The sequence below is a fragment of the Podarcis raffonei genome, chromosome 2 (assembly GCF_027172205.1).
Source record: "Podarcis raffonei isolate rPodRaf1 chromosome 2, rPodRaf1.pri, whole genome shotgun sequence".
NCBI classification, from domain to species: Eukaryota; Metazoa; Chordata; class Lepidosauria; order Squamata; family Lacertidae; genus Podarcis; species Podarcis raffonei.
Window position 1 is genome coordinate 106,033,532 of NC_070603.1, and position 25,660 is coordinate 106,059,191.

The 25,660-nt window shown below is 47.5% G+C and overlaps 1 protein-coding gene across 1 annotated transcript in view; it reads right to left on the reverse strand.

Annotated features, from left to right (window-relative positions):
* Nucleotides 1-25,660, reverse strand: part of LOC128408549 (laminin subunit beta-2-like) — a 69,019-nt gene that overhangs the window by 6,650 nt on the left and 36,709 nt on the right. The window contains exons 17-31 of the mRNA XM_053378454.1: nt 24,691-24,812; nt 18,861-18,981; nt 18,400-18,592; nt 16,695-16,838; nt 14,474-14,705; nt 13,438-13,601; nt 11,586-11,810; nt 10,150-10,364; nt 9,944-10,040; nt 8,444-8,822; nt 6,069-6,253; nt 5,732-5,973; nt 4,556-4,759; nt 1,080-1,224; nt 139-346 (exon numbers count right to left, since the gene is read on the reverse strand). Coding sequence (XP_053234429.1) covers nt 139-346; nt 1,080-1,224; nt 4,556-4,759; nt 5,732-5,973; nt 6,069-6,253; nt 8,444-8,822; nt 9,944-10,040; nt 10,150-10,364; nt 11,586-11,810; nt 13,438-13,601; nt 14,474-14,705; nt 16,695-16,838; nt 18,400-18,592; nt 18,861-18,981; nt 24,691-24,812 — 2,876 coding nt within the window. The remainder of the gene's footprint in view (nt 1-138; nt 347-1,079; nt 1,225-4,555; nt 4,760-5,731; nt 5,974-6,068; nt 6,254-8,443; nt 8,823-9,943; nt 10,041-10,149; nt 10,365-11,585; nt 11,811-13,437; nt 13,602-14,473; nt 14,706-16,694; nt 16,839-18,399; nt 18,593-18,860; nt 18,982-24,690; nt 24,813-25,660) is intronic.

Genomic DNA, 25,660 nt, shown 5'->3' on the forward strand with positions numbered 1-25,660 from the left:
CGTATTGCTATGATATCAGGACTTGAACAAATTATGACATTGCGAAATATGCAGTTTGCGACTTGATTAACATAAAAAAGCTCAATTAGCAAAAATAAAATCTGTGGGTCCGTCTCCCCCACCGACATAGAGACTCACTTAGCTAGTTCCGCTTTTGCCAAGAGTTCCCTGGTACGGTTCAGGCTGTGCACCGTGTCGTTCAGGATAATGTCCACCCCGTCCAGCTGACTGATTCTATCCCGGATGTCCTTAATCAGGTTGCTGATCTGATCAGGGCTGCTGGGTAGGGAGATGTTGAGGACCTGCTGAGCCACAAGCTCAATGCTCTCAGGATCAGCACCTTCCTCTATGGAGACAAGAACAGGCCTGGAACTATCCATCCTTGTTTCCCATCCACCCATGTAGGCCTTGGCACAGGACCGTCTGTACCCGGGGTGCATGGGGTGCCGTACACCCAGGCGCCAGATTCTGGGGGGTGCCAAATGTATACCTACTGTATACCGGTCTCTCTTGATCGGCGGCAGTGAAAAGCAATGGAGCGGAAGTCCCCGCCCCCCATTACTCTGCTATTCGTAGCATCAAATACTCCCAACGAGTCAGGAAACAACCATTTTTTTCTGATGCGTCATTGTTACAGGTGAGTGTTTCCGCCCCAAAAAAGCTTAACAACCTTGAGTTTGCACCCCCTAAAAACAGGTCAACAACTTTGGCTTCCCCCCTTGGGGTGGCTAAACTAAATTTGGGGGCGCTGGGCGGATCTTTGCACCCCGGCGGCGCATATGCTAAAGGTGTCCCTGCCTTGACCCACACACACGGCCCTAAATCCAGATGTTCAAATACCAACATTGTCACAGCACGACAGTGCAAATATGCTTGCCTATATAACCTGTACATTCCCCCCCTCCCCCGCCCGCCCTGCTTGTGAGCTGTTTTTAAAATGTTTTTAATATTGTGTTTTAATCGTTGTAAGCTGCCCTGGGACCTTAGGGCAAAGGGCAGGTGATTAACAACATCACCGCATCCATCTCTTTGCATGTCACATTGGACTGGTGTTCAGAGCAAGCCTGATGTTCTGCTACCTGCTAGGAAGTCCTTTATCCTCTGGATAAATTCCCGCAGCTTGGCCGTCGACTTCTCCACACGGTTCCGGGCCCCCTGTGCGCGGTCCAGAGTGTCCTGAGCATGGCTCCTGGCATTCTGCGCCAAGTCCTGAATTTCTTGCACCTAAGAATGAACACTGCAGCTTAGTATCCCATAGCAAACAGCCAGGCAATGAGCTGTGTCAGCTGTGGGGAGTGGAGCAGAGCGGAAAAGGGGAAAGGGAAGAGGTTTGGAGAGGATGTGTGCCCAACAGGGCTGTCTTAAGTATATCCAGCGCTGTGGTGCAGAGAACCCTCTGGCGCCCCCCCCCCATTTCCGAGAGTTAACAACCTTTTTACGATGCTACGGGCAGCTTTGTGGGGCTGGAGGAGGCGGGCAGCGGCTGGAGGGCAGCTCCTCTGGTGGGGAAGAGGCGGAGCCTCCGAGCATGGCACTGCTTCAGTGAGGCGGGCGAGGGCAGCGAGCTGATGCCAGGAGGCGGCGCATCCAGCCTCCGCTTTTTCCCTGCCACCCTCCAGAACTTGGTGCCCTGGCGCCCCGTGCCACTTGCCTCTATGGGCAAGACGCCCCTGTGTGCCATGAAGTTAAAGAAAATCCCCTACTTGCATTATACAGGCAGATTTCAGGGAGGGAAAGGGGGGAAAGCAAAACACTTTTGACTTTTCCCACCTGTAATGGTTATATGGGGTTGCTCGTGCGTAAGTTGCTGCCACTCCTGGCTAGGTTGCCTGGTTAAACCTTTTTCTGGCTGGACAGCCCTTCACTTCTTGGCTGTTTCAGTCGCTAGCAGAATCCGTCAGTGGGCGTTTCTTGAACTTCTTCCAGCAAAGAAGTTATTTGACGCCAAGTCTCTGCCTACTCTCCCTGCGCGGAAGTCTTCTGCGCAGGGTGGGTGTGGGCAGCGGAGGACCTGTGCTCTCCCCGCTGGTCTCCGGCGAGGAGTCCTGGAGCCCCCTCGCCGATTCCCCCATCTGCCCCCCTTTATCCCTGGTGTTACGCTGATTTCCTTCCCCAGCCGATGAGCTCCCTCCCTCCCTGCTGGGCCCTTCTCCAGCATCGCTTGGGAGCCTTGCCTCCACCTCTGGCTCCGATGTCAGTTCCCTGACACCACCCTTTGGAAACTTCACCATTCTGTTTTGTTTTTTTTAAAGTAATATTTATTACTTTTAAAAATTACAGAAAAGGAAAAGCAAAAGAGAAAAAACAAAGAAAGAAAAAAAACAATACAATACAATATATAAACAATACAAAACACAACCTAAACACATTAAACTAAACTAAACAAAACCCTAACCCACCTTAACCCTAAACAAAACAGAACAATAACCATTTAAAAACATACATCACACCTTTTCCATAGTCTATCTTTCATTCCCTTGTTTCCTCGACTTCCTCTCACCTCCCTTTTTGTATTCCACTTCTATTAATTGTTTCAGCAAATCCTTTCCATCTTTCTCTATTTTCTGTCATATCATAAATATCTTAACATATTTTTTATCATTAAAAACTAAAATGCTTATATATACTTAACTTCTTATAACATTTCTGCTAAGGCCATAAAATTTCTTTCCACCATTTTTCTATCATTCATTAATTTTACAGTATTTCTATATATAAACTTTAAATTCTCTAATCGTCTTCCACCTTCTCCTCTCCCTGGTTTCGGATTCTGCCAGTCCTTTCCATCAATTCCAAATAGTCCATCAGCCTGGAGATATTATGTCCAAGGCTCTTAACTCTTTTCCAGGTCCCTTCTGCAGGTCTTCTTCATATTCTTTAATACCAAAGAGCAGATCTCGCGAAGACTCCAACCTAACAATACTTTTATCCCTTTCAGGCAGGTCAGCCAAATTTCCATAGTTGAAGCTGAGGTCTATAAGATGTTTCATGACATGTTTCAAAATTCCTCCAAGTCCAAAGGCCCCCAGAACTCCAATCTCCTCCAGACCCAAGTCCATGTCCCAAAAGTCAGTTAATCCCTGCATAGAGGGATCTTTCCAACTTTCCTTCTTCTGTCCAAGCTGGGATCCAATCCTCAAAATCTGGCTTTTCTAGATTCAATTATAGAAGGCCTCAACTTGTAATCCTCAATTTGCTTCTGTAAGACTGAGGATCCCGCTTGTATTACTTTAGTCTCAACAACCACAGCTTTCTCTTTCTCCTCCACAATTTGTCCTGACAAAGTAGATTCTTGTACCAAGTCCTGAATTATTTCCGTATTGGTGCTCACTTTTTGACTCCAATTAGTCACTTTTTGATCCAAGTTGTCAATTTTAAAAGACATGTCATCCGTCTTCTTATGAAGCTGTTCCAGCGAGTAGCTTATCTTGCATAATACCGTCACAATGGCTTCTCCTATCAACATTTTGAGTGGTCCAAGGTCAATCTTTGGTTCTCACAATTACTTATCTTGCAGCTGGTGATTCCCCAGTTGCACTCCTGTGACAGTTTCAAAGACTCCCTCTAGAGGGAAACAGTCTCCACTTGTATCAATCCTTTCAGACACAATTCAAGCCATAAAAATAGTTTCAATTTCCAGTTACTTTTCCTCCTTTTTAAACACAGAAGAGGACAATGGAAACAGTATCTTTCTCTTATTTAACTAGCTGTCAAAAATGTTTTGTTCACAGTCAATGAACTCTCCCAAAACTTCACTCTTCTGACAGCCCTTTTCCAGGTTCGGAGCAGTGGTAATTTGATTTTTCACTCTCTCCTGCAGGCTCACTAAGTCCAAAATTTCCCCCCTCTTCTCCTGCTTCCAAGGGGGGTTTTGTAGTTTTAACCGATGAAAATTTAATCCTTTGCCAAAAGCTTTCAAAGACTTTAGCTTATAATGTCTTTGCTTCAGTCTATTTACAAAAGGGGAAGGCGGACTTCCTGTTTAAGACCTTCCCCGTTTCGGTGCCAAATTAAGGTATTTAAAAATCCAATTTTCCGTTCTACTCACGGGTAGTTGTTTAAAATCCAATTGTCCACAGGAAAAAGTCAGCGCTCTCCGGCAACGGCTTCACTCCGTGAAAGAAGCAGTCAATTTGAAGCACCGCGCCACTCACCCCACGTCGCTTCGGATCCCCGAAACCGGGTTTCCCCGCAAGTAGGGGAGGCGCAAAAGGTGCCAGCCGAATCCCAGGTTCACAAGCTTCTCCCGCTTGTGATTTCAATGGGTCTCCGCCTTCGCCGTGGAGGTCAGACCCTGCTTTTCACGGAGCAAGTGCCTCCTGATCGGAGGAGCTCCGCCATTGCCGGAGAAGATCCCAGGAGGGTGGGAAAGAACAAAAAGGCCTCGCTTTTTCTTTCACCCTCCTGAAACTTTCCATCCTAAAGAGAGGCACAAGGTTTCTGTCCCAAGCTGACAGGAGCCCAACCCTTGAATAAATCTGCAGTGAAGTCTTTGCCGCAACGTGAATGGCATTTCTTCTTAACGTGTTTACATACACTTCTCCTGCCACTGTACCTTGCTAGCAATGGTGCCCAGGTGCCTTGCGCTGCTCTCCAGCTGGCTGGAGATGTTCTGAGCTGTAGAGAGGGCCTTCATGGACACAGGCAGTGCTCCAGTGCAGCCGGGGCCTCCGCAGTGCCGCTGACCTAAGCTGTCCCGGCAGGAAGCCCCTCCGCACGGGGTCTGCTCACAGCCCTCTTCTCCAGAAGCACCGCAGATCTAGAGGAAGAGGAGTCCAAGATCAGTGCAGGGAAACAGGAGTCTGGTGAAAGCCCCCATCCCTTGCATAGAAAAATGGAACAGGAGAAAGGAGGGCCAGAACTGGGGGCAGGAGAAAGTGAGGTTCTCATCTCCCCCCATTTCCACATTTCCATGTTAGCCTGCAAATATTTTTCAAACAATCCCCCATAAAGATTCACCAGCAAATTTTGATGCAAATTTACCCTTATATACAGTGTTTTGTATTCTGTTCCCCCGCCCAATGCAGTAAGCCCCAGAGCAACTTATAAATTATTATTATTATTATTATTATTATTATTATTATTATTATTACTGCCCCACCCATCTGGCTGGGTTTCCCCCGCCACTCTGGGCTGCTCCCAACAGAGTAACAATAATAATAATAAAGCGATAAAACATCAAACATTAAAAACATAACATTATGCAAGTGTTATGTTCCAGGGATCGTGCCTAAAGCCAAAATTGCATAAAGTCAAAATACATTGGGTTGGCGCAGGCGGGATGGCCAAAATCATTTTTCCTGGAACCCTGCCCCCCTTTCCATTTTATTTTTATTTCCTGCCATGGATGTAAAGCGAAATGCACACTTTAAATGTGTGCAAGTTGGGGGCTTACTGTATGCACATCTTTACAAAGTGCCGCTCCCTAATATAATGTGTTTTTGTATCTTTCCCCCCACTAATAACATGCACACTTTATCCTAGCACATGCATCTTTGTACACATGACTTGGCTGGAGAATTATGAGAAGGACGAATTCCAAACAATGGCTCCCATCCTACCACCACCACCCAACCCGGTTTGCATGGTGTTTCTGAAAGCCCTTCGATCCAGACTGAGCCCAATTTCCACCCCATCCCTATCACCCAGGCCACAGCTCTCCTCTCTAACAACACCTCTCTGCTCCCCTCCGTTCTCTTGCCCCGCACCCTCGCCCTGAATAATAACTCGCCTTCTGGTTGATCCTGCTCAGACTGAGGCTGCCGGCCTTTTTCTGGAGGTCGCGCAAAGACTTCCGCTGAGCAGCTGCCGTCCTGCGGAAAGCATCTCCCCTGCGTCTCAGGAGCTCAACGGTGGCCTGATGCGTGAGCTTGGATTGACCCACCGGGCTCTGAGGGCCGTGGACGGAGCTGTTTGCTTGCTGCTGGGCCAGCTGTGACTCCTGGAAGAATCCCAGGATGCTTTGGAAAGACTCTGCCGGCACAAAAGAGGTTGCATTTCAGGGGTGGCTACCGTGACCCGTGCCTAGATCCTTCTTCTGCCCGGATACTGCCCCCCACGTTTCTTACTGTTGAAGCTGGCGTTTGTCATCCTCTGCAGCTGGCTGTTGAGGTAGCTGACGGTGTGGTTGAGCTCCCCCAGCTCTTGGCTCAGCGCATTCAGACGCCTCTTTTGCCCGCCAGCTTCCTTCTCGGTGCCGTCCAGGTGTGAGTCTGTAGCCTGCAGCTGTTGCCAGAGCTCATCTGTGTCCGCCCTAGCGGTGGGAAGGAATACAGCATGTATGTCCAACTCGGCTGCGGCACTTGTTGGGCAAAGCACTATCTCATAGGCCTACCTACAGAGAGGTTAGGCTGGCCTCAGCTAGAGCCAGGGCTTTCTCGGCTGGTGGAAAGGCTCTGTCACAAGAGACTAGGGCCCTGCGGGACTTGACATCTTTCCACAGGGCCTGCAAGACAGAGCTGTTCCACCAGGCCTTTGGTCAGGGCACAGCCTGACCCCCTCCCTTTGGTAATCCTCACAGAACTCTAGCCTAATGGTTGCCATCAATTTGAGTTGAACTAATTTTATAATGAAATGATTTTATTTTTATTGTTTGTTTATTGAAATGATTTTTATTATTTTATTGTTGTTAGCCGCCCTGAGCCCGGCTTCGGCTGGGGAAGGCGGGATATAAATAAAATTTATTATTATTATTATTACCTTGCAGGGTTGTCGGGAGTGGGAAAATCAGGATAGAAAAAAGGCATGCAAAATGATTCAAGTGCTGCACACCCCACAGCTGGGGGGCAAGGGAGAATACAAGGTGGATAGGACTGCATTACCAAATTTTGTTGGTTTATAGAGCTCTTTCACCACACCTTTTGTCTATTGGTTTTGGGAACTGTAGTGCCAATAACTCTCTAAGCTGGTACGTACACATAACTCTCTAAGCTGGAATGTGCGCAGAGGAGGGTGACGAAGATGGTCAAGGGTTTGGAAACCACGCCGTATGAGGAACAGTCGAAGGAGCTGGGTATGTTTAGCTTGGAAAAGAGGAGACTGAGAGGAGATATGATAGCCATGTTCAACTATCTAAAGGGCTGTCACATGGAAGATGGAGCAAGCACGTTTTGCTCTGCTCTGGAGGCTGGGACCCGAACCAATGGCTTCAAGTTACTAGAAAGGAGATTCCGACTAACTAGCAGGAAGAACTTTCTGACAGTAAGAGCTGTTTGGCAGAGGAACGGACTCTTTCAGGAGGTGGTGGAGTCTTCTTCCTGTGAGGTTTTTTTAAACAGAGGCTTTAGCTAAGATTCCTGCACCGTAGGATCAGACGACACTCGGGTCCCTTCTAACTCTACATTTCCATGATTCCGTGATTCTATAACTTCTAGCTCCTTTATCCCCACACCCCAAATTAAGATGTCCAGGAGTGGATGCTTATTAATCGGTTTTTCAATCTGGATGTGCCCATGGACGAAAAACTTGAAGCACAAAGGTTATCATATCCTTCAATTTCTGGCATGCACAAACCGAATAAAAAAACAGACCATTTCACAACTTGTTAAGCGTGTAAGGACAAAAGAAGTAATTATAATTTATAAGTTTTCATGTTATTTTATTTTGTGAAAGCAACTAGAAAAAATATTATGTTGGGAAGATCTCACACACGTGAAGGGAAGCAGTGGGGAGGGTTAGGTTGAATTTGGGAAATAAAATAATATATGGGACAGCAAAGGTATATAATAGATTCTTATAGAATAGTAATATATTGTCACCAGAATAGAAGTTCAAAAGGGGAAGTAAATGTATTTTTAGTATTTTCATTATCGTAATAGTTATTATTATTTCTTATTGGTAGAAGGCAATGTTAACTCGGACTTCTTTGTTTTGCTGTCTGTATAATTTTCTTAAAACAACAACAGCCCAACCTCTCTCACCACCAAAGAAACACAAATGAACAGCACGAGCAACGCTGACACCAAACCCTACATACATTAAGCAATAGAAACATCGCCACCCGACCCCCCCATCTCCCCCCCCCCCAATATCTCAACAAATGAAACTGATTTGGAAAAATGTTACATGGAAAAAATACGAGAGACATTACACATACTTCTGTAACACAAGAAAATCTTTAATACAGTGGTACCTCGGGTTACATACACTTCAGGTTACATATGCTTCAGGTTACAGACTCCGCTAACCCAGAAATAGTGCTTCAGGTTAAGAACTTTGCTTCAGGATGAGAACAGAAATCGTGCTCCGGCGGCGCAGCAGCAGCAGGAGGCCCCATTAGCTAAAGTGGTGCTTCAGGTTAAGAACAGTTTCAGGTTAAGAATGGACCTCCGGAACGAATTAAGTACGTAACCAGAGGTAGCACTGTAATAATAATAATAAAAACCAACAACAGACCATTCCCCCTTTTTCTGCTTCCCTCCAATTCTACCTCACGTCTCCTTACCTGGTATCTTCCAGAAGGGCACTGAGCTGCCGCAACAGGGGAGTGCTTGGACTGCTGCCGTCCCCAAGGAGCCGCTCGACGTCACCCAGCCTGTCCTCCAGGTTGCGCATGCGGCTGCTGCTGGCCGCAGGGATAGGCCCCCCTTCCTTCAGGGCCTGCACTGTGCCCTGCAGCCTCCGCAGCTGTTCCCAGAGCTGTGCCAGAACCGCGTCCCACTGGCCGAAGCAAGGGTGGCAGGGGGAGCAACGGGGGAAGTTCTGCTGGAAGCCCCGTCGGCACTGGTCGCAGCGCGGCCCCGTGAAGCCACCTTGGCATGTGCAGTGTCCCGTGAGACGGTCACACTGCGGGCTCTCGGACCCCGTGGGGTCACACTCACAAGCTGCAGGGGGCAAAAACCGGAGGTCATTCCCCAAGCAAGCTTTGGCTTTAGTTTGTTTACGGACCATTTCATTCCGAACCAGTGCAAAAGCCAGTTGCACCGCATTGAAATATAAGCACACACCATTAAAACACACCTTACAAACCTTACAGAAAGACAGGACGAATGTACTCTCCATGCCCTTACCACAGCGAAAAGACTGATACTGATGAACTGGAAGAATAACAACACGGATCCCTACTGTGATTTTATTGGTGATTTTATTGGTGTTAGCCGCCCTGAGCCCGGCTCTGGCTGGGGAGGGCGGGGTATAAAAATTATTATTATTATTATTATTATTATTATTATTATTATTATTCTACAATTGGATTGAAGACTTCTATAAACTCGCAACATATGAACAACTTGCATATAAACACAGACTTGCCACAGACAAATTCAATGATATTTGGAATCCATTCTTACAAATCCTGTAATAGGTTAAGATCTGGTGAAGTACAATAACAAGCTTGTAAAGTATACAGTTTTGGGGGTTTTCCCATCCCCCCCTTCATTTCCCCTTCTACACGGGTTCTGTTTCTCTTTTTCTTTCTCTCTCTTTTATTTACATCTCACCATGTTTAGTGCACATATAATTATGTACGTTTTCAACTTTCGATAAAGATGTTTAAAACACACACACACACGATAGAACCATCACTCTAAAACAACGCAGCAATCGTAATAGTTCAATATGCTAAAGATACACAGCCCATATGTGTTTTTGTGGGAAGACTTGGCAAAAGCAGTGGTTATCCCATAACTCACTTGCAAAGAAGGATCAGCTTGCACAGTTGCCTACCGGTCAATAGGCCAGGGGAGGCATTTCTTTAGGGCCAACAATATTGGGGCAACCACCATTAGCAGAGAAGCACAGGGTGCTCAAGTAAGGCATTGTCAGAGAACCTGAGCTTGCAATGCCAGGAGGTGGGGAAACTCATCCAGATCCCCTAGCCCTCATGGGCCAAATTTGACCAGTGGGTGGGCTTAGCCATCTGTCAATCACCTGACCTCACAACGCAGCGCTCACACATAATGTTTGGAGCGGAAGATTCTCGCTTGCACTGCGCACTCGTACTCACCTAGACATTCCTGTTCCGGGTCTCCCCAGTGATCTTCTTGACAGTGGGAGCAAACGCGGCCCCCAAAGCCCGGCTGGCAATGGCATTGCCCTGTGAACTGAAGGAAGTGAAAGGTGAGGCAGTGGTAGGGCTAGAACACTGGTGCACGAGCCGCCCAGGTGCCTCCCCCTCTTAGGCTAACGCTCTCGAGCGCTCGGCCACTTTACCATGTTGCAGTCCGACCGTAACGAATGGACAGGATCACAGTTGCACGGCTGACACCCCACGTCACTGCCGAAGCCCCAGAAGTTGGGGGCGCACCTGTCACAGTTCTTATCTACCACGTTGGGGCGGCAGGGGCAATTGCCTGTAGTTCGATCGCAGTGGCAGATGCCTTTGGAGCAGTGCGAGGGCAGTGTCCCCTGCTCGTTACAGGTACAGCCTTGGGAAAAGAGAATTTATCTTAATGCTGCCAGTGTTTTAAAATGTACACAATTTCCCCCCATATATTCCATCAATGTTTCCCCGTCTTCTCTAAACATATGTTCTTGTTGTTCTCTTAATTCTATATGTTAAGTCTGCAAGCTGCGCATATTCTGTCAGCTTAATTTTCCATTCTTCTTTAGTTGTGACCTCGCTTGTTTCCCATTTTTGGGCTAACGAAACACAGGCTGCAGTAGTAGCATACATAAATAACCTTTTTTGACACCTGGGAATTTCAGTCTGAATTATCCCCAACAAAAAGAACTCTGTTTTTTTAGGTGAAAGTACTTTTAAACATTTTTTCAATTCATTATGGATCATTTCCCGGTACTCTTTTACCCTTTTACAAGCCTACCACATGTGAAAGAACATTCCCTCAACCTCTTTGCATCTCCAGCACTTATCTGATTCAGTCTTATACATCTTAGCAAGCCTAGGTAAAGGTAAAGGGACCCCTGACCATTAGGCCCAGTCATGGCTGACTCTGGGGTTGTGGCGCTCATCTCGCTTTATTGGCCGAGGAAGCCGGCGTACAGCTTCTGGGTCATGTGGCCAGCATGACTAAGCCGCTTCTGGCAAACCAGAGCAGCGCACGGAAACACTGTTTACCTTCCCACCGGAGCGGTACCTATTTATCTACTTGCACCTTGACGTGCTTTTGAACTGCTAGGTTGGCAGGAGCAGGGACCGAGCAACGGGAGCTCACCCCGTCGTGGGGATTCGAACCGCCAACCTTCTAATCGGCAAGCCCTAGGCTCTGTGGTTTAACCCACAGCGCCACCCACGTCCCTCTTAGCAAGCCTACTCGGTGTTAAATACCACCTGTAAATCGTTATCAGGTAGTTCTCCTTCAAAGAATAACATTTTCAATTTCCATCAACCCTGCTTATCTTCACTAGCAAACTCTTATTTGTTCTCTGTTCTCCAGCATCTTGCTGCTTCTGTCTTCACTACCACCCCCAACATTTGCTGCCTAAAGTGACCACCTCACTCTACCTAATGAACAGGGTCAGCCCTGTTCCATGGACTACAGATCTACTCAAGCCTGCCACACCCTCCTTCCTCTGGCCTGCATGGGCCCCCCCAGCCACAACAAAGCCTGCGAAACACCGCTTCTCATTCTCAAATCACAAGTTCCTCCCAGCCATCCTCACAATCCAGGCCCGGCCACCCTACTCACGTCGGCAGCTACGCTGGAAGGCATTGCCATAGTAGCCAGGCTGGCACTCAGAACAGTGGGGCCCGCCAGTGTGGTAAAGGCAGCGAAGGCATTGGCCGCTGTGTGGATCACAGGCTTCGGGGTCGCTGGGGTCAATGTTGTTGTTGCACTGGCAGGGGCGGCAGGCTCCACCTTCCTGCTCAGGGGCTCCAAAATAGCCAGATGAGCAGTGGTCACACCGTGGTCCTGCCAGAGACATGGGACGTTATTGAGGGGTGTCACTGCCGTCAAACCAACAATACACGCTTTTCCAGATGGGCACATGAAGGGGTTGTGGCTCACAGGGCTTTTGGAAGAGAGAACTCGGTGAGATCACTTCCTTTGTTTACCTTGGCAGGAAGCTGTAGCCCTACATATTTCCTTCCTGCCTGGGCAGCCCTTTCTTTCCTCGCCAGACTTCCAAGCTGATCAAACGTACGTGTCTGAGCTCTGCAGCTCAGACACCATTTCTGAACTTGCGTTTTGTACTTTTGTAACTTTTGTGACTTGCGTTTTGTACTTTTGTAACTTAGATCGTAGTTATAAACCTGCCTTCATTTTGCTTCTGTAACTGAGGCTTCAAGAGCTGGATTATGTAAGTAAATGCTACTTTTATTTCTTCACAAAACAATGTGTGATTGTTGTTTTTAAGGTGAAGAAAAGGGGTAACAGTATTCCTTAAAGCGTTCTGGATTATTATTTCTAGAAGGTTAAATCAACCTTGTTTTAGCAAACGATGGCACTCTGCTGATTTCACTCACATGAACAAGGAAGGGCAGTAACTAAACAATATATCCTCTCCTAGTGCCAAAATCCATTCCTACAGAACACACAATTACTTCGTGATGGCCATTTCTCCTCTTTTCTCACTATGGCCCAATGGGAAGTAGAACTCTGTTGAACTGTTTTCGCCGACTTTTATCACGACAACTAGAAAGATTGTTGCCAGTTCAGAAAAATTGGGAGTGCCTTCACCTCCTTTTGTGTACCTCTTCACAATCAACCAATTCTATTGTGTTTCTGGTAAAGGGTAGAGGTGGGTCTAGGAAGGGCAGGGGCATGGAGATGCTAGAATTCAAGACAAGAAGGAATACTGTACTGCTAGTTAGGTTCAGGGGCTCAGTGGTTCATGTGTTTACATGTGAAGAGAATCAAGAGAAGGGGAGATAGATCCAGGCTGCAGGGCAGGCCTGCACAACTTACAACCCACCAAGCTGAATGCAGTCAACTAGTCACAAATATGAAAGCCTATCAGGGACTCGGTAAATTCGCTGGTTGTGCCACCAGCCTAACATGTGGAATGCCCATCATCTAGCACAGCCTTTCTCAACCTGTGGGTCCCCAGATGTTGTTGGACTACAACTCCCATCACCCCTAGCTAGCAAGGCCAGAGCTCACGGATGATGGGGGTTGCAGTCCAACAACATCTGGGGACCCACAGGCTGAGAACTGCTGATCTAGCAGATTATGACACCTGGGTGGTGGGCGTTCTTTTTTCTGTAAGTCATTGGTTGAACACGTCATAATAGCAGGATAATAAGACTGATTCAGCGCATTAGCCCGTCTAGCTCAGTACTGTTTACTCTGACTGGCAGAAGTTCTGCAAAGTTTCAAGCAGGGGTGTTTCACAGCCCTACGTCGAAATGTCAGGGGTCGAACCCGGGACTTTCTGCATGCAAAGAAAATGCTGTGCAATTGAGTCACGACCCTTCATGGAGCACAGCGGCAGTCTGAAAGGGCAGTGGAGGTGTGCTAGAGGACAGTCTTGCAGAGGCTGTGTCCTCAAAATGGCAACTTATTTAACCGCATCCCTTGCCCTTTCGATACACCTTACCTGTATAGCCTGGAGCACAAAGGCAAACAATCTGATTGGTTTCCCTGTCGGTATGGCAGGAGATGCCATGATAGTGCCGAGACCCTGGATACCCAGGGCAAGGGCAGGGACGGCACTGTTGCCCTGAGCCCAAGACGGGGTCTCCATAGTAACCATCCAAGCACCTGTGATGGGGTAAAAAAAGGAGAAGAAAGAGCAACCTTAGGTGGTGGTTGTTAGTGGTAATTTATTACATGCCCTTCATCCTAATGTCCAGCAATTAAAAACACAATATTAAAAACAATTCAAAACTACTTACAACCACAAAAGTAGGGTGGGTCCTAAAAATATGCACCTCATATGTCAAATTATCACCCATTCTTCCTGGCCACTCTTCATCACAGCTGGTTTTGCCCCATTATAAGCCTTATTAGTATAATCTGACGCTCCATTCCACAGTTTAGCCTCTTCACAATATACTCCCGGCCTAAGGCTTCCTCCGCTTTCAATCCTTCTCACGGTGTCTCTCTCCTCCAGTAATCTTCCCGTAGAATCTCCCTGTTTCCTCCTAAAACAAGCTAACAGTGCCTGCTCTAATCTCTTCCTTGAAGGCTGGTATCAGGGGACCAAGCTGTGCTGCATGATTCAGAAAAAAAGGTATCTCCTCTCTGCCTCTCTCTCTCTCTCTCTCTCTCTCTCTCTCTCTCTCTCTCTCTCTCTGTGTGTGTGTGTGTGTGTCTGGGCAGAACATCCATACTTGAGGTGGAAAAATGTGGGAAGAGGAGCTGTTTAACTCTGACAAAAAAGGACTGTTGTCTTTTTTCCAACCTGCTGCAATGAAACTCTTTAATAAGGGGAATATTTAGTGTTTCTTGTCAAATACCAGCACCAATCTTCCTAAGGAAAGGGACTCTGTCAGTCAATACTTGTCCACCCACTCCCATCCCATTTTCCAATCAAGAGTTGCCCAGTCATAACGAACTCAGCCCTCCACACTGCAACATTTTATTGCAGTTGGGATCCCGTCACATTTTCCCCACAAATCCCACATGCGTACCTCTCACAATGGCGGCCAGCCGTGTAATCGCGGCACTGGTGGCAGGCCCCCGTGTGCAAGTCGCACTCCTCCGAGTGCCCGTTGCAGTGGCAAGGCCGGCAAGTTGGGAAGCCCCACTGGCCTGGTGGGCACTGGTCGCACTGGCGTCCAATGGCACCATGTTGGCACCGGCATTGCCCGCTTACTGGTTCGCAGATCCTGGAGACTGAGCCTTCGGGGGAACAGGCGCAGGCTGTGGGGACAAGGGCCAATGCTTTCAGCGTGACAGGTGAGGGCGCATTAACCATTAGAAATTATAGCACAGTTCTCTGGAAAGTCCCTAATATGGAGATGGCGCCCAATTTCCTGGCACAGGTATTTTCAGAGAGTTCAACGTGGCAGCTATTGCCAAATCCACAAGACAGGAAGCTCTTCCAAAACACAGCTCCTTAACCTCTAGTAGTAACCACCCAGGGTGACAGGGTGAAAGGATAATGGGGTGGGGTGGCAGCAACGTTAAGTGAGTCTAGCAGTGGTCATGTTGACCTAGGACCCAGAATCCCTGAGTTCAAATCCTCACACAGACCCGGGGGGGCGGGGGGTAGAGACACACTAGAAAGTATTGTGGCAACTTAAAGATTAACAATTTCTAGGTACTGGACAAGGCCTTTGATTTGTTTCTGCTGCAAGAGACTAATAAGACAAGGCTGCCCCTTCGGAAATATCTACCTCACAGGGTGGCTGTTAGGGTAAAATTGGAGAGGAAAAGAGAACTATGCAGGCTGCCCTGAGCTCCTTGGAGAAAACTTGTAATAATAATAATAATAATAATAATAATAATAATAATAATAATAAAAAATATGAAGATGGTTACTTAATCCCATCCCCTCATCCCAATCTGAAGAGGTTCTCCTTTTTTGAAGGTTAAACCACAGAGCCTAGGACTTGCCGATCAGAACGTCGGCGGTTCGAATCCCCACAACGGGGTGAGCTCCCATTGCTCAGTCCCTGCTCCTGCCAACCTAGCAGTTCGAAAGCACGTCAAAGTGCAAGCAGATAAATAGGTACCGCTCCGGCGGGAAGGTAAACGGCGTTTCCAGGCACTGCTCTGGTTCGCCAGAAGCAGCTTAGACATGCTGGCTACATGACCCGGAAGCCATACGCCGGCTCCCTCAGCCAATAAAGCGAGATGAGCGCCGCAACCCCAGAGTCAGCCACGACTGGACCTAACAGTCAGGGGTCCCTTTACCTTTATACATTAAGGCCAGAGAGCAACTCAAATTCACACCATGCTTTTGAAGCACTATGATAAACATTCCTGCCTTTCGTTAAAGAATCCTGGGAGCTGTAGTTTGTTATGGGAGCTGAGAGTTGTGAGGAGACCCCACCTCCATTCCCCTCACGGAGCTACAATTCCCAGACTGGTTCAACAATCAAGGAGCTTGGGAATTGTTGCTGCTCTGTGAGGGAAATAGGGGGGGTCTCTCTCCTCACAACTCTCAGCAGCCTTTACATTTCCCACAATTCTTTGGGGGAGGTCATGACTGCTTAAAAGTGGTATCATAGATGTATGGCTTGGATGTGGCTTAGGTTAGTCAGGTTTAACCACTGCCTGGCGTTGTAGGAGCTTGAATAATACCTCAATATATAATAACGATAATCCCAAAGAAGAGAATCTGCTCCAGTCCAGTTCTGTTGCTCAACTGAGGCCTCTTTGACTGGATGGGGCCTCTCAAGCCACAGAGAATCTGTTCTGGAGCTTAGCACTTGGTCACTGGGGAGCTGAAACTGCTTTTGTAAAGGTAGCTGGTTCCTCAAGGGGATCTAACTCAGGGGTGCTATCTCTGGGTGGCGCCTAGTCAGAGCGGGATCTCCTTCTCCCCTGTGTCAGGATCCCATTTGCTACTCTGAGGATCAGTAATATACATAGCTGTCAACCTTCCCTTTTTTGGCAGGAAATTCCCTTATTCCAGCACCTTTTCCGGCTGCTTCCCACTGCTATCCCGGGTTGTTAGATATCCCATAGACTGTCCCCGGGACAGGTGAGGCTGCTGATCCCTTATTTTCGAGGCTGCTGATCCCTTATTTTCACATCTGAAAGTTGACAGCTATGGTAATATAGCCCAGCCACAGGTTTTTCCCCTCCACTCTCAGTGAAAACTAGGCTTAATCAACAGTTGAGGAAAAGACAAGGATGACCATGAGGGAGGCAGTACGTGCAGGCCCTGCCTTGATTACTCACGGCTGCAGCCGTAGGGTCCGAATCCGTAGGTGCCTGGGACACACTGGTCACAGCGCCGACCCATCACATTGGGCTTACACTGGCATTGCCCTCCCAGTTTGTGGCAAACACTGCTGGTGGAGCCCTGGGGATCACACTGGCAGGCTGAAGGCGGAAGAAACCACAACGGTTAGAGAAGTAAGCTAGGCAGGGGGAAAGACGAGAGGCAATCGCCTCCCCACCCCAGTGCCAAAGAGACTGGGGAGAGGGACAAGTGGAGATGCGCTCCAACACACTGAACGCAAGCACATCACTCTAGAGCAGATGCACGTGAGCAAGCGAGGAATATTCCTGCTTGTAGTAATGTGGTAAAATGCAAGTTCATAGGGTGAGGCCGCAGGTGGTGAAATCGTGCAGGTTACAGTCTAGAACATCCATCAGGCAGACAGATGCCGCCCAAATCCTGAGAACCTCAGCTTTTATTATCTTTAAAATTAGCATGTTTCTAGGCCCCATGGTTGTAGTCAGAGATACCTGGAAATATTTCACAACGGTGCTAAAAGCTTGTAAAACAGATGCGCTGAACAATTCCTGCTGCAGAATTTTTTTTTGGGGGGGGGGAGTTGTTTACCTCTGAACTGTAGATTACTCTTCTCATGTTTCCCCAGTCTTTTTTACATAAAGGTGAGTTAAAACTGAGGAACTCTCCTCTCCCATAGCAACGCTGGGTTTGCTGATTCTAGGCAGCACCTCCCCATCATTTCGGCCTTTAATTTCCACAGCTCTGGCTTAGGAACATAGAAGGCTGCCTTACAGTGAGCCAGACCATTGGTTCCTCTAGCTCAGTACTGTCTACACTGGCTGGCAAATGCTGGAGATCTTCTGCGTGTAAAGCAGACACTCAGCCATTGAGCCCTTCTACAAACCATCGTCCTAGGCCCTGGCCGCAAAACTGAACCACCTAGTTCAAGAAGGCTGCAGCTATGCACTAGCAGCCTCTCAAAATCTGTGGGCAGAGAAATGGGACCATTTCATCATTATTATTTTTTCCCCAAAGGGAGGATAAATTATTCAACAATTTATTGCAGGTGGGGCTCACCATTAGCAGCAGCACAGCTGCTTCCTTTTTTCTTAAGTTGCTTTAAGGGTCTAAACCACAGAGCCTAGGACTTGCCAATCAGAACATCGGCGGTTCGAATCCCCGCGACGGGGTGAGCTCCCGTTGCTTGGTCCCAGCTCCTGCCAACCTAGCAGTTTGAAAGCACGTCAAAGTGCAAGTAGATAAATAGGTACTGCTCCGGCAGGAAGGTAAACGGCGTTTCTGTGCACTGCTCTGGTTCGCCAGAAGCAGCTTAGTCATGCTGGCCACATGACCCAGAAGCTGTACGCCAGCTCCCTTGGCCAATAAAGCAAGATGAGTGCCACAACCCCAGAGTCATCTGCAACTGGACCTAACGGTCAGGGGTCTCTTTACCTTTTCCTTTAAGTAGCAGCAGCAGCAGCAACAACAACAACATGAACAACCTGTCCGCCATTTTGCATTCCTCCCCCCCCCTCCAATACCCAAGACCTTGCGTCATTCCAGGACTTTGTGTGTTGGTGGAAATGGCAACCACCAGCACACACACACACACAGACAAACACACACAAACAAACACAATGGTAGAGACTAGAGAAAAGTATGCAAAGTGGCTTTCTTTCTCAGGCGTAAGAAAGAATCACTCACGCATAGCCCCATCATGCATCAGGGCAGAGATGCTGCACAGCAGGCGGGCACAGGTCTCAGCCAGGTCGGGCATGGTGGCCATGCGGAAAACCTCTAGGCAGGTGTAGCGCTCCAACGCTTCCCGGCGCTCCACCGCTGCAGGACTGCTACCATGGAGCCCGGGCAGCTCTGTCACACGGGGCAGAAGGACCAGCTGTAGCAAGGAGGGAGAGATGTCAGGAAAAGTCTGGCCTGGTTGGGACAAGGACTGAAGCTGGCCCAGCTGCTTATGTAGCACACAAGAGGGGACTTGCCAACTGGGAATGTGTGCAGCAGGCCTCAGAAGGTGCTGAGACACATTCTCAGAAAGACTCTGGCAACTTCTGCAGAATCGCTTTTGCTTGAGTGGTGCTGGACATTGGCACGTCACTGTTTTTTGAGTGTGTGTGTGTGTGAAGATTTAAAACCTGGTTCTTTCTCACCGAGTCAACGAGGATGAAGGCTGCAGGATGGCGCTGTGCCACCCCTGCCCGCTGGAATCGCACGGTGATCTCATAATGGTTCCTGGGCTCGAAACAGAAGGGCCGTGGCAGGAGCACATACCTGGGGAGAGGGAAGACAAAGGTGAGAGACGGGGAAAGGCGGAGAACACACAAGGGGTAAGACTAGGCGCAAGAGGGTTGAGGAACCCAGCTCATAAAATGCAGGTGTTTGCAGACTTGGAGAGGGTTGCTGGGATTGTTCTCAGCTGCCTTGAGGAGAAAAATGTGGCTCACTTTCAAAGTTTGATGCTGCGGACTTGGCACACCCACCAGCCTCTGCCATGCAAATTGTGCCTGGATCACATGTGAGACCCACATCCACACCATCATCACCACCACCATCATCATTTATTATTTGTACCTCGCCCATCTGGCTGGGTCTCCCCAGCCACTCTGGGTGGATTCCAACAGAGATTAAAAATACATTAAAACATCAGTCATTAAAAACGTCCCTAAACAGGGCTGCCTTCAGATGTCTTCTAAACATCAGATACAGTGGAACCTGAGGTTACAGACGCTTCAGGTTATGTGATTTTGGGTTGCGCACCGCGCCAAACCCGTAAGTACCAGAATGGGTTACTTCTGGGTTTCAGTGCTTGCGCCTGCGCAGAAGCACTAAATCGTGGTTTCCGCATGCTCAGAAGCGCCGAATTGCGACCTGCGCGTGTGCAGACGCGGCACTGCAGGTTGCGAACGTGCCTCCCACATGGATCATGTTTGCAACCCGAGGTTCCACTGTAGTTGTTTATTTTTTTGACATCTGATGGGAGGGCATTCCACAAGGAGGGCGCCACTACTGAGAAGGCCCTCTGCCTGGTTCCCTGTAACTTGGCTTCTCGCAGTGAGGGAACCGCCAGAAGGCCCTCGGAGCTGGACCTCAGTGTCCAGGCTGAACGATGGTGGTGGAGATGCTCATTCTGGTATACGGGCCGAGACACAGTACATTTGCATCACACTTCCCCCCCACCATGGAACCTCAAGCATACTGGGCTGAGGCGGTTTAGGGCCTTGCACTTGGGCTTGCATGCATAACAGAATCTCATCGCCCCCAGCCATGACAAGGATACTGCCTGAGGATGATGGGCGCTGTAGTCCAAAACATCTGGAAGGCACTAGATTGGTGCAGGCTGCCTTAGCCCTTCAGAAGAGACTGACAGCAGCATTCCTGCGCCATTAGAGGGGTCTAGAGAGGCAGCTGGCAGATCAAGGAAGGAGAGAGTCGGAGCAGGTAGACGAAAGAGAAGCAAAACACAAGATGAAGAGAGGGGCTGGTGGCTGTTATTTATAGCCTCACTATGTATATTGATTAAAAGTCCTCTATATATAATATTAGAAGTTAGAAGTTAGTTACAGAGTGGGTTGCTTACTGAGACAACTGTTGGTGCAATTCTTAAAAATATATATTAAAGAACAACTCATGGGCATAGCCAAGAGGGGGCGAGGGGTAGCTGCCCCCCCCAAATCAATAAAAATCAATTCGAATCTGAGGTTCTGCCCTCTGAAAAAGCCTGCCTCCCCCAACCCAACAACAACAATACAAAATAATAACCTAACAACAAATTCTTTTCCAAGCAAGCCCCTTTCTTAACAGTTATGGCAAGCCCAATAAAAATAATTAAATAATAATTAAATAAAGCAACAAAACATGCAATGCTCATTCGAGCCTCTGATGGTTATCTTTACCGATTAGGAGGCCCACTTTGAATGAAACCCTACTTAGCCATGATATTGTAAAACGGTTATAATTACTTTCCCCCTGCTTACTACTCCGAAGTTCCTTAAATTTTCACTAGCCTCGTTCAAATTTATCTTCTTTTCCCCATATTTAACCCACAGTATCTTGGTCGTTTTACTCAATGTGGGCATTTCCCACATATACCATTCTGTAATATGCGGGATTTCTCTGCCACCCCCGCCACCCCCAATATTTTGTTTATAGAGTCCTGCTTTGTGCCATTCTTTAAAAAATATTGGCAACGCTTTTGAGGTTTTTTGTGTGCTCTCTGCCTCTGCCACGAGTCTAAATTATAAATTTTACCTCATCTTTCTATCTGAACCTGAATAACTGTCTCTGCCAGGGCATAACAATAACCAGCCAGCCTCTAATAGCTGTCGGGAAGGGGGGGCCCTTTGCCTGCAGACTGCAGTGGGCCTCCTTTGTTCCCCTGCCTTAGATAATCTTTTTCCGAGGGAACAATGAGAGCCGCTTCTTTCATTTCACCAACCTGCCTGCCAGCGATAAAAGAGGGTGGCAGCGATTCAAACCATCAAACTGCTTCAGAGGAAACACTTGTATGCCCCATTTCCTTCCTTCCTTTTCTTTTTAAAACCCGGGAAATGTTCCGAACCATTAGCGAAGAGGGAGAACAAATTTCAAAGAAGATGAAAGGGGATCTTGAAAAGGGGTGGATGAGGAGTAGCCTTTCAGATTTGGGGGCTGAGGGTTTTTTGTTTTCTTGCTTCCCCCTCACTCCCCCAATAGGGCTGTTAGAATACAAATGTGGCAGCCCTGGAAAGAAACACCTTCTGAGGTTCTGAAATTGCACAGGCCTGTCAGATAAGAAGTTCGTCTCTCGCCATAATTCGTTCGCCTATTTGTCTTATCCCAGCCTTCCTCTAGAGAGCTCAGAGCCGTGTACATTGGTCCTGCCCTCCATGTTATGATCACAGCAACCCTAAGAGGTAGGCCCCTCAGTGAGATTGTGGCCTGAGTGGAGATTTGAGACTGGGTCGCCCTAACCCTTGTCTAGCGCTCTAATCACTACATGTAAGGGATGTGTTGAGAACAGCAGCACAAACGCCTTCTGCACTCCACTAAGAGCTATGCAAGAAGTGTGGATCAGGGGAAGGTGTAATGGGTTCTGTTATGTGCTGAAGTTTTCACCCTGGGCCAGCAGGGGGATACTGTAGGTAGTTTTCACTCAGGTCCACATATGCAAATAAGGGATTGAAAGTGACATTCAGTGATTGGATAGTTACAGAAAGTGGTTACTGTTGCATTGTAGTGGAGCTCTATATAAGCAGGCTGGCTGAACCCTTCAGTTCAGTTCTGTTCTGGCCTGTGAGTAAACAACAGCTGTTTGAAGAATAGCTGTGTCGTCTGATATGTTCACCCACAACTTAACAGGTTCCATAAAACTAGTTTTTACCCAGAGATGGATTACAGCCCAAAGGGAAGGTTTCCATCTTACCTGTAACTGAAGAATCATGGAGCACAACAATCTCCTCTCCCCCTGACAAAAAAAAGGTGCTTCCAGGCTGTGACTATTTTGAGGTAGGATTCAATCACATACTGGCAAATTCAGGTTTCACAATTAAAGTTAATTTGGAGCTCTTGTGCAACAAACTAGCTCCCCCCCAAAAAAAAACCCCAACCCCAGACTTTTGTGATATTAAAAGTAACAGGGAAAATGCTCTGGAAAATGTGGGATAATATTTGCCTGACACAGCATCACCCTCCTCACAAACAAATCAGAATGAATGTGCAGTTAACAGGTTGTTTGTTCAAACTCAAAGATTGTGTCAGCCATTTAAAATTTTCTAGCTGTGCATTTTGCCCCTCCCTTCCTGGGCTAACCACACAAAGGATATGATTTCCGGAGCATACATAAGGTATCTCCCGTCTACCCCCAAATAATTGTAATATAGAATTGTCTGTTCATTATAAATCTGATACACAATTGCTAGTGTCAATCGACTAGTTAGTCTCTAGGTTCCATGGGACTTTTTGTGTTCCAACTGAGCAGCTGAGAACTAATGCTATTTTTAATAGAAAATGTCCCCTCTTTACTGGGACACTTAGATATACTTGAATATAGTACACAACAATAGGGTGGGGTTTTTTTTGCAGTGCAATGACCTCACATAATCCATACCCTCACAAGCCCATCACACCTGAAAACCCATTCCACAAATGCCTGAGACAAGAGAAGGATATACCGTGTTTTTTGTTTTATAAGACGCGCCAGACCACAAGACGCACCTAGCTTTTGGAGGAGGAAAACAAGAAAAAAAATATTCTGAATCTCAGAAGCCAGAACAGCAAGAGGGATCGCTGTGCAGTGAAAGCAGCAATCCCTCTTGCTGTTCTGGCTTCTGGGATAGCTGCGCAGCCTGCATTCGCTCCATAAGACGCACACATTTCCCCTTACTTTTTAGGAGGGAAAAAGTGAGTCTTATAGAGCAAAAAATACAGTACTTTGAAAAACTGGGTATACTTCTCTACAGATCATACAAAACAAAGAGCGGCAAAGTTAAAAGAAATAATAACATGACAAAAAAAATTAAACAAAACAAAAAACACCGAAAAGCTGGAGGTTAGGAAATCCTACGTAAAACGGTCAGATCCCCCAAATGCAACATGCTATGTACTTGCGTGAATGAAACTGGTGATTAGTAAAATCCCTGCAAATACTAGCTGTTACACTTACGGGAATGAAACTGGTTATTAGTTATAATAATGTAATACAAATAGACAGACAATAGCAGGCTCCAAAAAGGAAACTCCAGCATAAGAAGCTTGGAATGAGATCAGAGAAGGGAATAGTTAATTGTGCTGTTTCTGTTGCATCTTGCAGTACCAAAAGCCACCAGTACGTGTAGAGGGCCCATAGCCAAACCAAAATACCAACTATTTCCTAACCACAAACCCATGAGCTCTCCAGTTAATTATGGTAAAGACTCAGTCAATCCATCAGCAAATACTCAGATAACAGAAAAACCACGTGCTCCGTCAGATGTGCCAAAGCACTGCCTGCAACAATCAGGATGTTGAAACAATAAGTATGATTTATTTCTTGTGGCTGTAACGTAGAAACTACAAGTGTACTTGCACTGGTGCTGGGAAGTGTTTTGTAATTTTGGTGTGTGTTTTGTGTCTGTAAAGGGACCCCTGACCATTAGGTCCTTTCGTGACTGACTCGGTTGCAGCGCTCATCTCGCTTTATTGGCCGAGGGAGCCAGCATACAGCTTCCGGGTCATGTGGTCAGCATGACTAAGCTGCTTCTGGCAAACCAGAGCAGCGCACGGAAACGCCGTTTACCTTCCCGCCAGTGCAGTACCTATTTATCTACTTGCACTTTGACATGCTTTCGAACTGCTAGGTTGGCAGGAGCAAGGACCGAGCAACGGGAGCTCACCCCGTCGCGGGGATTCAAACCGCCGATCTTCTGATCGGCAAGTCCTAGGCTCTGTGGTTTAACCCACAGCGCAACCCGCGTCCTGTTTTGTGTCTGTGCAGAAGAGTAAATCTTCACTGTTTGCGGGCCTGTAGGAAAAGCAAACACCTGCAGATAAAACTCTTTATAAGTCTGCTAACAGATATAGAGATACATACACACACCTGCATATGCAATTTTATCTAGCCCCTCATGTTGCATTTTCAGGGAAAAGGCCAAGCAAGCTGCAAAGCAAAATACACTTCTGGCTCCTGGCTCCTGTTCTGGGAACAAAGTGACTGCAGAGAACACAGTAATTGGCCAACCCCATTTTAGGCTGTCAGCCACACATTATTTTTATAACCCAAGAACCTGAAGTGGTTATTAGTGACTCGAGACATGTAATAAAAACCAGCAATAGCAGACTCCAGTGTGGTAAACAATTTGGAATTGATTTTTTTTCAAAAAAGAGGACATAATCCATGAGGACTTGATTTCCAATAAAACTTCTCACTGACATGCTGTGGGTCTCTCTTGAGTCAAGGAAGCTCCCTCCCCACACTGTGCCCAGTGGGGCTGCTTCTCCTCCTCCCCCTCCTCCTCTCATTCTTACCTGGAACTATGGGGCAGGCTCTCCCGATACATCTGCTCCGAGGGCAGCACGTTGCCGCAGCGAGGGCTCATGGGCAACGCCCGTGAGCTGACGCTGACGACAGCTTCCCAATCCTCTGTGGACTGAGAAGGAGACACAGCAGGTTTAAAGCAGCCGTCCCAGAGAATACAATCCCCACCAGGCCCGCCGGGTGGACAGCCTCAGAGACAGCCTTGCTGCAAAACGTAATACGGCAAAAAAACCTTGCAGTGGACATTCGCTATAAGGCTAGAGGAAACACTTGTTTTAGGAGCGCTTTCCCCCTAGAGCAGCTTGTGGTGCTTAGCAGCTTTCCAAACCCACCAGCTCTTATCCCTTGCCCTAACAGTGACACCTCCATCCCTGTGCCAAAGATGTTCCTGACTCTTGGCTTGTCATGACTGAGCAGCCATCTCCCAGGGAAGGGTTACTGCCAACTGAAGAACTATCTGTTTTGACAATAAAGCATCCCTTTTCATTAACTACGCTCACTGTGTTATCAAGCCGGGAACTGGACTCCTGACATGGCTGTACTGACTGTGGCTGATGGGGATTGGAATCCAACAGCATCTGAATGGTCACACTCTTTCCACAATGTGTAATATGGATCGAATTCCCAGTTGATGGGCATAGATTAGAAGAACTGGGGCAAATCCTCCTTTCTACTGCTATTTTACCACTCTCCAGCTCCAGAAAGGGTGTGAGTTATAAGTTGGTAAGTCCCTGCTTCAAATCTATCCCTTAGTCTCATCCGTCTGTCTGTAAATTGGGGGATGGCCTAGCTTGCAAGGTTGTTGTCAGTGTTATTAAGCTAATTTTATGGGAACTTAGTTATTATGTAAAGATTAAGCATTATAATGATAAGCATCACGAAAATATTCTTGTTCTCCCAGCTACATTCCCCCCCCCCAGAAATCAATTTATGAACCAATAATGCAAGCATTCAGGAAAA